Consider the following 9,846-nt stretch of genomic DNA (forward strand, 5'->3'; position numbering starts at 1 on the left):
GGGAAGAGGCACCGAGGCAAATCCTCGGTGGATTTGCAGGGGCGGAGCGCCGCGACATCTTTCTCCCCGAGACCGAAACTGCTCTAAGAGGTCCAGGTTACAACCACCCTGCCTGGACCGAGAACCTCCGAGACCACCAACCGCGAGCACTGGCCTCGCCCCTCCGGGGGCGGGGCGGAGTGTAACTCACACCCCACCTTTGCTAAAGCCCCGCCTTCCCCCTAGGGCTCCGCCCCAAGCCCCGCGCAGGCGTAGCGCTCACCTTCTCCCATCACCGGGCTGTGCGCGGATCTGACGTCCGGCGTAATTGCGTCGACGCCATTTTAGCCGGTCCCACTCGGCTCTGGGCGGGGCGGCCATTTTGTTTTGGGCACGGAGCGGGAGGCGGCGGCGGCGGCTGTGGTGGCACCGACGCAAGGCAGAGAAGGGCCGGCGGGCGAGCAGGCGGACCGGCCGACCAGACAGCCGGCTGGCAACAACGAGCTAACCTAGCAGCCTACCGCTTACACCTCTAACCAACCGCCCACCAAGTCAACTCAGGTTCCGCCGGGCCCCGGCCCGCGCGCCGCAGCCGTGGTGGCAGCCCCGGGAGGCGCACTGGCGTCCGTTTCCTTCGGTGCGTTTCTGTGGCGAGGCGGGAGGGCGGGGCCGGCGGCGGCGGGGCGGCGGCCCTGACCGGGCAGTGGCGGCGTCCGGGTGGGGCCGGCCGCCGCCGGGCGCCGGGCCCTGGCCGAGGCCCCCCCTCGGTGGTGGCGCCGAAAGCCGCCTTTGACGCGGCTCTGCCTGCACCGTGTGTCTAGGTCGGGGGCTCTGCGTGCTGGCTGCGTGTGAGGAGCAGCGAGGGGCCTTCCTCCCGCCCCCCCCCGGCCTCACCGCCGAGATTGGGATTCACGTGGGGGGGGCGGGGATCCGGGTTCCTTGTGTTTCTGAGAGATTCTGGCAGCCGCGGCTGGAAGGGCTACTCCAGGTGAAAAGCCGCACTTACGCTTCCCTTGGCTTGGTCTGCGTCTGCCCCTGGGGGTTAGGGCGGTGTTTTCTGTCCTGCGGCCTTGAAGTCTGTTTGCGGCAGCTGCTGTGAATGGAAGCACCCAGGGCGAGTCTTGTGGGACCCTCAGTGGCCCTCCGTCCAGGCCTTTTGTTTCCGATCGTTGCTGGGCCGGGTCTGTGATGCCTGCGGAAACGAGGGGTCCTGGCTCTGATGCGCTCGTTCTGCCTATTGTCCTTTGCAGATTCTCGGGATTTGAAGATGGCTGCACAGTCAGCGCCGAAAGTTGTGCTAAAAAGCACCACCAAGATGTCTCTAAATGAGCGGTGAGGCAGCCAACAGCAACTTCAGCTCGTTCATAAGAAAACATTCCTTAACTTGGCCCTGGGGTCCGATGCACAAAAACCAATTTTAAACTAAATACCAACAGAAGGCTACAGACCTCTGTTTTTAGTTGCATCTTATGTGGTACACGAAACAAATTGGGCGGTTGTTTCAAAACCCCTTATCAGTAGATTTTTATGTTAAGCTGTCTGAAATATTTATCTGGTGGGATGTATTTTAAAAGACTCCTCACACCCTCCCTCTTCTTCACATTTTTTTTACGTTGATACAGGGGTGGTGCAGCTCGGTAGCGTGGTACCTTGGCTGCAGTAGGTTTGCTGCCCAGTCCAAGGCCAGCAGTGTTGTGTCTGGCCTGTAAGAGGCAGGTAGCAAGCTGTGGATATGTCCAAAGGCCCTTGAATGCCATTCTTGGGCCTTGTAAGAGGCACTTGCTTTGCTCCATTTCTCTTTCTTTCAGTCCTGCTTTTAGTTTGTTTCTGTGTTAGATTCTTTGACAATTGAGTGTTCTTCTTTTTTGTGGCATTGAACTCATTTGACAGGACTAAGAGAGGAGTGTCTTCACAAGCTGTTAAGTGATTAAAGTAATCTAATTTTGGGCGCCTGGGTGGCTCAGTCGGTTAAGCGACTGCCTTCGGCTCAGGTCATGATCCCGGAGTCCCGGGATCGAGTCCCACGTCGGGCTCCCTGCTCGGCGGGGAGTCTGCTTCTCCCTCTGACCCTCCCCCCTCTCGTGCTCTCTCTTAAATAAAAACCTTTAAAAAAATAAATAAAGTAATCGGATTTTCTCAGAAGTAATCACTTGGAGTTAGGAAAAGTAATCCTTTGAGACTAAGAAAAGTTAAGGTACTTAACGTACAGTTTCTATTTCCCAGAGCTCTGTATTGAGTGCCTTTGACCAATGATTTTATTTAGTTGATGTTAGACCACTAAAAGATTGACTTGATGTTTTTTTTCTTTTCTGAAGCATATGTGCTGCTTCTTATCTCTTAGGGTATGATATACTGATTGTCCATATTTACATGTTACTAAGCAAAGAAATACATAAGAAAATAAGATATACTCCTATAATTCATATGAGTGTACTATTTCCGTGGGCTCTGAAGGTGCTCTAGGCCTTCCTTATATTTGCTTTTACAGTGCACTCTCAGGTTCCCCCAAGATTTTGGCTTTCTCTGTTTGTCTTTGAAACTACATTTTCTGTCTTTTGTTGTCATCATATCTGCTTACTGCGTGTTTTTCATACCTTCCACCTCTCTTAAAAGCCGTTACCTGAGCCCTTGTTATCACTTTTGATTGAATGTGCTGCACCTAGCTGCGTTTCTAAGTTTCTGATTCTTGCAAGTTTGTGGAAGCAGAGGAGTCTTTAACCCACTTCAGCCTTGATCTAAGTGTACCACTTTACTTAAAGTTCGTGGGATCTGGAGCTCCTGGTCTAGCAAGCCATGAAAATGCCAATAAATGTTTTGTAATAAAGCTTTTATTTAAACATCCATTCTGTTCGACCTTGAAGCTTTACTAATATGCTGAAGAACAAACAGCCGATGCCAGTGAATATTCGGGCTTCGATGCAGCAACAACAGCAGCTAGCCAGTGCCAGAAACAGAAGACTGGCCCAGCAGATGGAGAATAGACCCTCTGTCCAGGCAGCATTAAAACTTAAGCAGGTGAGAGGATGGGTCTTAATGCTCCAGAAGCAGCTGGTGATCTCTATCAGGCAGTCCACTGAGGCTGTCAGGACGTGAAGGATGATTGCAAGGTGGCTCAGGGCAAAAGCAGAAACTTCTCTGGAGGAAAGAGAAGTTCAGAGAATTCCCATTTTGGCAGGTACCAATAAGTAACTTTTTGTTGTCTTTCTTCTTTTAGGTAGTTTGCCATCAGAGTGGCCTATTTCTGTGTTATCAATGAATATTAATCTCTTTTTTTCTGATCCTTTGCCCTTAAAATCGAGTCACTGGATTTTACCACAAAGAAATTTTGGTTTCTGTTTTAGATGACCTTCCGAAAATCCTTTATTTATTCCATGTTAAATGACTTACAAAAGAGGGAAATAATCTTACTCTTTCTCCCCCAGCACAGGAAGTCTGAACAGCCTTAGCCAGAGATTTCCGATGCTAAAATACAGAAAGAGTAGGGTGACCTTCATCTCCACAGCACCTAAGTTTTGTCAGTAAAATAGAGGGAGAGCTTGAATAATTAATTTAAGAATTAGTGGGTTCTCTGTCAGATTTCCAGTAAGAGGTAATCCTTATTCAGACCTGAAATAAAACCTGCTCTTTATTATTCATAGACCTTATATGCAAGTCCGGACAGTGGCTGTGGAAGGATATGTCCAAGCTGTGGCTGGGCGTCTGGAGGGCGATGCCATGCAACTGTAAGGACTTTAACTGGTAGCACTGCATGGCTGTGCATAAATTTGGCAGTTAAATATAACACCCTCCCACCCCCACCCTGAACTGTTAGGCTCACTGACCAAAAATAAACAAGGCCTTCTGCTTCAGCCGCCTTAAGCCATGGAGTTCTGTATTTGTCCCTGACTCAGGAAAGCAGTGAAAAGGGCCCCACCATTTTCCAAGAGTAGCTATTATAAATTGCTGAAGATAAGTCTCTGACACATCATTCCAAAGGACCTTTCTAGAAGAAACCTTAAGTATAGGCTGGGCAGAAAGTTGCCTCTGGAGCAGAACTATCTGAGAGAACTTTCCACAGTGAAGGAAATACTCTACATCTGCTCTCCAAATATGGTAGCCACTAGCCAAGTGTGACTGTTGAGCACTCAAAATGTGGCTAGTGTGATTGAGGAGCTTTTAAAATTTTACTTACTTGTAATTTAAATAGCCACATGTGGCTAGTGGCTTCCTTAGCACACAGCACAGCTCTGGAGTGAAAACTAGATGGTATAGGAATGTCTTTTAAGCTTGCCGACTGTGTTAGAGACTACTGTTGCTGGCAGCAAAGGATTAGGAAGGGAGAACTTCTAAGCACTGTGCATTCTTCTCTGAAGCACGGATTTTGGGAGAATATACTCCGGATCATCGAACAGAAGGGATTTGTAGAAGTCCTGATCTCCTAATTGTGTGCTGTCAGGAGTGATGCGACAGGCTCCTAAGGTTGGTTATGTCTAGGTGCATAATGTTCAGAGCCTGTCCCTCTGCTTAGAAGCAGTTTATTATCTTGTGCTAGAAAGCTAATAACACAGCATGTGGTTGCAAAAAAAAAAAAAAAATCATTGGTAAGCCATTTATGGGTGAAGCCTGAGGTTACACAGAATTTTTTTTCATTCATTTTGACTGATGGTTTTATAGGAAAACAGGTTTGCTGGGGCCTTGGTTGTGTTCAAGGCTACACAGTTATCTTTCCTTTGAAGGAATTTAATTCGCTGAGATGTTGTCTTAATAGTTTCTTTGAGGGACAGATTATTGAAAATCTCCATTAGTGGTGTGTCCTTGTTCTCAAATACGGCCCTGAGTTTTGTGATTATATCACCTGTTTTAATTCTAATGAAAGTTAGCTTACTCTCTGGAGATACATTTGAGTATTTTGAATTAAAGGTTATTGTACTGGCTTAATGGAGCTGTTTGCAAGGGGAGACATGGAATTAATAGCGATTTAAGAAATATAAGGAAAGGAGGTTTGACTTTTTTGTGTTTATTTACATCTTAAGGTAAAAAGTGGACCGTCTGGAGATAGATACTCAGAGGAAAAATGGAACACACTGGCCTCTTTGACTGAAAAATCAAATCTTGTTTTTAAGTGACAAGAATTCAAATGAACTTATAATTTAAAATATTTCCCAGAGTGTGATGAACTTCCTATGGTGTTTGAGTAAGCCTTTGAAGACAGTGGTAGTCCTTGGGCAAGTATGAATCAAGTTGTATCATTGTCAACCTGTGGTTCAAAAACAGCAGAATCCAGGATTTGAAATACGGAGCCCTTACTAAAACTTAAGTTCCAAGGAGTGGTGTATGGCCTCTGTAGCCAAACGTAGGTAATTTTTGTTGATATCAATTTAGCTTTCATAAAGGCTCTGGATCACAATTCTGCTTTTTTACCGTGTCCTGAGGTAAAGGCTAGTTTCTGGTTTAGGATCTTTGTGACATCTATGGCAGGTTTATCTCCCTCCACACAGCCATCTCACTTGCTTCTTTTTCTCTGCACTTTGAGTTGCTGAATCCCACTAGAATGCTTTTTTGATCTCAATCCCCCAACGCCTTTTCTTCCAGAAGAGCTTAAAGCAGCGCCTGGGTAAGAGTAACATCCAGGCACGGTTAGGCCGACCCATAGGGACCCTGGCCAGGGGAGCAATCGGAGGACGAGGCCTGCCCATAATCCAGAGAGGCTTACCCCGAGGAGGACTACGTGGGGGACGTGCCACCAGAACCCTGCTTAGGGGCGGGATGTCGCTCCGAGGTCAGTGCTGTGTACCTGATAATTATTGGGCCTACCCCTCCCTTTTCTCTTGGGCTGCTTATGGACACATTTGTTTTAACATCTTGAAGCCTGAATTTGTATTAATATAATTAATAACTTTTGAAATCACATATTTTTAATAGTGCTGCATGTCTTTTCTCGATACCATTCCCTTTCTGATAATGTGCAATGGTGAGAGGCTATGACCTGCGTAACGACAGGTAATTCATGTCATCTCCATTCCGTCTAAACACCCTGCTGCTGCTTGAATCAAAGCACATGCAAGTTCTAGAAATAAGTCAGATCTAAGAAATATTTGGTCCCTTGGCCTGTATCATAACTAATCATCTCTGTGCTAGTGAAATACGCTGTTATATTTGGAAAAGAGAGGACAAGTTGACCCATAGCTACATGTTACATTTTGGGCACTGTTAACACTGTTCCCTGTGTTGTTTCTTGTCCCTTGTAAGAATGTATTGAGAGCAGGAGCCATATCATTTATTTTTTAAATCTACAGTAATGCTAGGCACTTACTGATTATTCAATAGATATTTATTATATGTACTTACTAATTAACTCCCAGCTTCTTCCAAAAATGGGTTTGATGTCAGACTTGTTGAATTGATTCAATAAAGAGCAGTTTGATCTGTTCACACTTGGTGTACAGCTTGCCCCACCCAACCTAAAAATTAACTGAATTAACTCTCATTTAACCCTCACCGCCTTCCTTTGGTTAGAGTCTACTTTGTCTCTCTTGGATTTACCTGCATATACATTGTATGCCTCCTCTCCAAGGTCAAAACCTGCTCCGAGGTGGACGAGCCGTAGCTCCCCGAATGGGCTTAAGAAGAGGTGGTGTTCGAGGTCGTGGAGGTCCTGGGAGAGGGGGCCTAGGGCGTGGAGCTATGGGTCGTGGCGGAATCGGTGGTAGAGGTTAGTCAGCTACCAACTTCAGAGAATAGCTCCCCCTTATTTCTCTCCCTTCAAAACTCAGAGCCACCTTTCTGCACAGCTTCAAGTCATAGGCAGGCTTATTTGTTTGTCTTGTTTTGTTTTTTGAAACTGGCTTATTTTCTAAATTCACATGCTGGTAGTGCAAAAAGTCTGTCATGGGTTGTCTTAAGAGCCAGTCAGGTACACGTCAGAGCCAGATTATGTTCAGGCTTTTTCTACGTTCTTGCAATTTAAATCGTATTACTAAAATGACAAGATGGTCAGTTTGAGGTTTTACCTTTCTGTGTCTCTGCCCCACCACCACACACTCCATCCCATAGCTCAAAACCCCGCTTTGAGTCTAAGAATAAAGAAGAGGGAGATGTACAGAAATGAAGCTGAGTTAAAAAGGATGAGGAGATTGGAGCTGGATATTGACTTTGAAGCCAAGTAAAGTCAAGGTAAAGTTTGTGTCTACAGGAAATCAGAGATGACTTTTTTTTTTTAATCAAGGTAGAAAGCAAGAAGGTACCGTGTCAGTTAACTGACTGACTCTTGTTGATAATGTTACCTTTGAGACTTAGTGATACTTGTTTTGTGACCTCATGACCCAGATAGAAAAGAACTTAATGGTGTTGCTGTCATTAATCCAAATCTCGTGGGAGTTTTCTGATTTTAGAGCTTAGTGGAAAACTCTCAACAACACCTGTCCAAGGGGGTAGAAAATCTATTCCTATAGCCCCTGTGTATATCTGCTTTGGTCCTTTTATAGTGTGTGGCGGGTCTTCTATAATTTATGACCTTGAAGTTGCCAAAGGATAATAACTGTTAGGAAATTTGATAGCCAAGGACTTGTTTTCTTCTCTCCCATGATATTGTTGGATTAATGAGTGAAGTACAAGCTAGTTTGGGTTTCAGGATGAAATAGTACGTTTCCACGTTATCTTGACCTGGTTTCTGAGAGAGCATCACAGGGCTGGGTAGGGGGGAGTCTAAAGGAGCTTTTCAAAAAGCTGCATATGTTTTGTTAAGTGAATTGAAACCACCTCTCAGATAACCATAATTATAAGGTGAATAGAATCTGAGATAGAATTGGCTGGGACTACTCTAAATATATCCCCCGTCTTCTCACTTTGTTCCGATGTCAGAACAACTCCTCAGTCTCCCGATGTGGGGTCAGCTCATTAGGTTTAATAAATTTGAGGAGAGATGAGCTAGTTTTCTAGAAAGATCTTCAGTAAGGCTTACTTTAAAAACTGTATAGCCCTGCACCCGTTTCTCTGTGCCCTTGTTACTTCTTCCCTAAGTGAGGTTATCTATAGTGTATTTTAATTATGAACTTACAGTGGGTTTCAGACTTGAGGTAATTTCTTTGTTTTAGGAGAGGTTAAGATTCTTTTAATTGTCAGTTATTTTCCCTTTGTCAACAGAATAAAGTCTTTAAATAGCATTTAGAGATGAGCCTGTAAACAGGGATTCATTATGTGTGCTTTCCATGTGTTGCTTTCTACCCAATGTGTTTCCTGTTTTTCCAGATTTCTCCTCTTTGCCCTGCCCTTTCAGCCTTTCTCAGCTAGGCCCTGCTGCTCTGAGGGGCATTTGCCATAACACCCATTAAACCTACTTGTAACTGTCTCCTTTTTTTCCCCTTGGGCCAGGTCGGGGTATGATAGGTCGGGGAAGAGGGGGCTTTGGAGGTCGAGGCCGAGGACGTGGACGAGGGAGAGGTGCCCTCACTCGCCCTGTACTGACCAAGGAGCAGCTGGACAACCAGTTGGATGCATACATGTCGAAAACAAAAGGACACCTGGATGCGGAGTTGGATGCCTACATGGCACAAACAGATCCAGAAACCAATGACTGAAACCTGCCCACCCTCCTGTGAGAGACTCTTGTTCAAAAGTCACCATATCTGTAAATAACCTTGAGATAACAGATGGAGAAGAAACCTGATTGATGCTGGAAGGACCTATCACAATAGGCTATGGACTTAACTTGCCACCAGTTTGTGCATTTAGTGTGTTCCTTTTACTTTTTTGATACTGTGTTGTATGAAACCCTTTTTTCCTCTGACTTGGGTTTTATTTTGTTGTTCGGGGTCCCCCCCCCCCCATCGCTCTGACTTCTCTTTGAACATGAATGTGGTGGCCTTGTGGCTAGAAAACCCTCTTCCCATCTCTGCCTCCCTTCATCTGTCGTATGCTCTCATGTTCTAACATTTCCTCTCGTCATCTCTTTGTCCCCATGAAAAAAGCCCCAGAAAGAACCCATCAGTGTTCCTTCCTGATGCCTAGGTTTCTGAGAGATGGTTCTGTTCTACATGATCTTTAATATAAAGCCTCTTAGAAGTGTTCAGAAAATGTGGAGCTCAAATTCTGCCGCATTGATAACATTAGTGTAGTAAATTAGGGACACTGACATAGCCACAGGGCCACATAACAGGTTACACGTGGTAACACCTCTGATTTGATTAAAGTTAACTTCTGTGTACATTGACACCACATAACAAGTGTGCTGGGCTGGGTGTGTGCGCTTTCTACCCTGAAATGAGATGTAGAAACTTAGCTCTTGGCTTTGTATCATGTCCAAAGAGCTACTGTTGGGTTGGCTTACACTTTTAATAGAGAGGAAATGGGCATTTGGTTTGGGCAGATGCTTCAGAGAAAGGGATAGAATGATGGCAGATACCTTTTAGGAGTCAGAACATACCCATGCTGGAATGCTATTGTCCTTATGTTTATCCCAAACCAGTCCTGGGCTTCTCCATTCATTGGCTTTGTTTGGCCCTCTTTTTATTTCCCTTTGAAGGTTTAAGTTCAACTATATTCTGTCAACTGTTCCAGTTTTCAGTGGAATCTTGTATTTCTGGTTTATCATAAGAAATCATTTCAAATCTAGTCAGGACTTTTTCTTTTGTTGGGCTCCTTGAAATGCTGTGGTCACTATAACAATACCCTGACCTACCCCTTGTGGAATTCAGAGTCCTTTTCTTCATAGGAGTATTAAAATCAGGGTTGGGGGGCAGATGGAGATAGGGCCTTGAGCCTGAAAGTGAAGAATTTGCCCTCTGAGTAAGCCTGGCAGAAGAAAGGTGGATAGCCACACAAAATAATGTTCTGGCCTGTTTGGCCCATAGGAAGCTCCAGCGGAACAATCTTAGGCAGTATTCTGGACCC

At 45.3% G+C, this 9,846-nt stretch overlaps 1 protein-coding gene across 7 annotated transcripts; it reads left to right on the forward strand.

Annotated features, from left to right (window-relative positions):
• The first annotated feature begins 334 nt into the window (after positions 1-334).
• LOC110573583 (chromatin target of PRMT1) lies at positions 335-9,567 on the forward strand. Of its 7 annotated transcripts, none has more exons than XM_021682202.2 (7): positions 335-616; positions 1,230-1,311; positions 2,841-2,994; positions 3,618-3,701; positions 5,551-5,737; positions 6,533-6,670; positions 8,329-9,567. In XM_021682202.2, the coding sequence occupies exons 2-7, from the start codon at positions 1,247-1,249 to the stop codon at positions 8,532-8,534; spliced, it is 834 nt and encodes a 277-aa protein (XP_021537877.1). In that variant the 5' UTR covers positions 335-616; positions 1,230-1,246; the 3' UTR covers positions 8,535-9,567. The 7 variants fall into 7 exon arrangements, with proteins under 7 accessions (XP_021537877.1, XP_021537881.1, XP_021537879.1 ...); XM_021682203.2 differs by lacking the exon at positions 335-616 and adding an exon at positions 806-967; XM_021682206.2 differs by lacking the exon at positions 6,533-6,670 and having other exon boundaries at positions 341-616.
• Positions 9,568-9,846: the final 279 nt, after the last annotated feature.

Source organism: Neomonachus schauinslandi, chromosome 6 (assembly GCF_002201575.2).
Source record: "Neomonachus schauinslandi chromosome 6, ASM220157v2, whole genome shotgun sequence".
Classification (NCBI taxonomy): Eukaryota; Metazoa; Chordata; class Mammalia; order Carnivora; family Phocidae; genus Neomonachus; species Neomonachus schauinslandi.

Excerpts from the sequence above, each read along its gene's own strand:
- LOC110573583 (XM_021682202.2), top strand. The coding sequence starts at position 1,247 with ATGGCTGCACAGTCAGCGCCGAAAGTTGTGCTAAAAAGCACCACCAAG. Across the intron at positions 1,312-2,840 it reads AAGATGTCTCTAAATGAGCG|CTTTACTAATATGCTGAAGA; the intron begins GTGAGGCAGCCA and ends TCGACCTTGAAG. Across the intron at positions 5,738-6,532 it reads GGGCGGGATGTCGCTCCGAG|GTCAAAACCTGCTCCGAGGT; the intron begins GTCAGTGCTGTG and ends CTCCTCTCCAAG.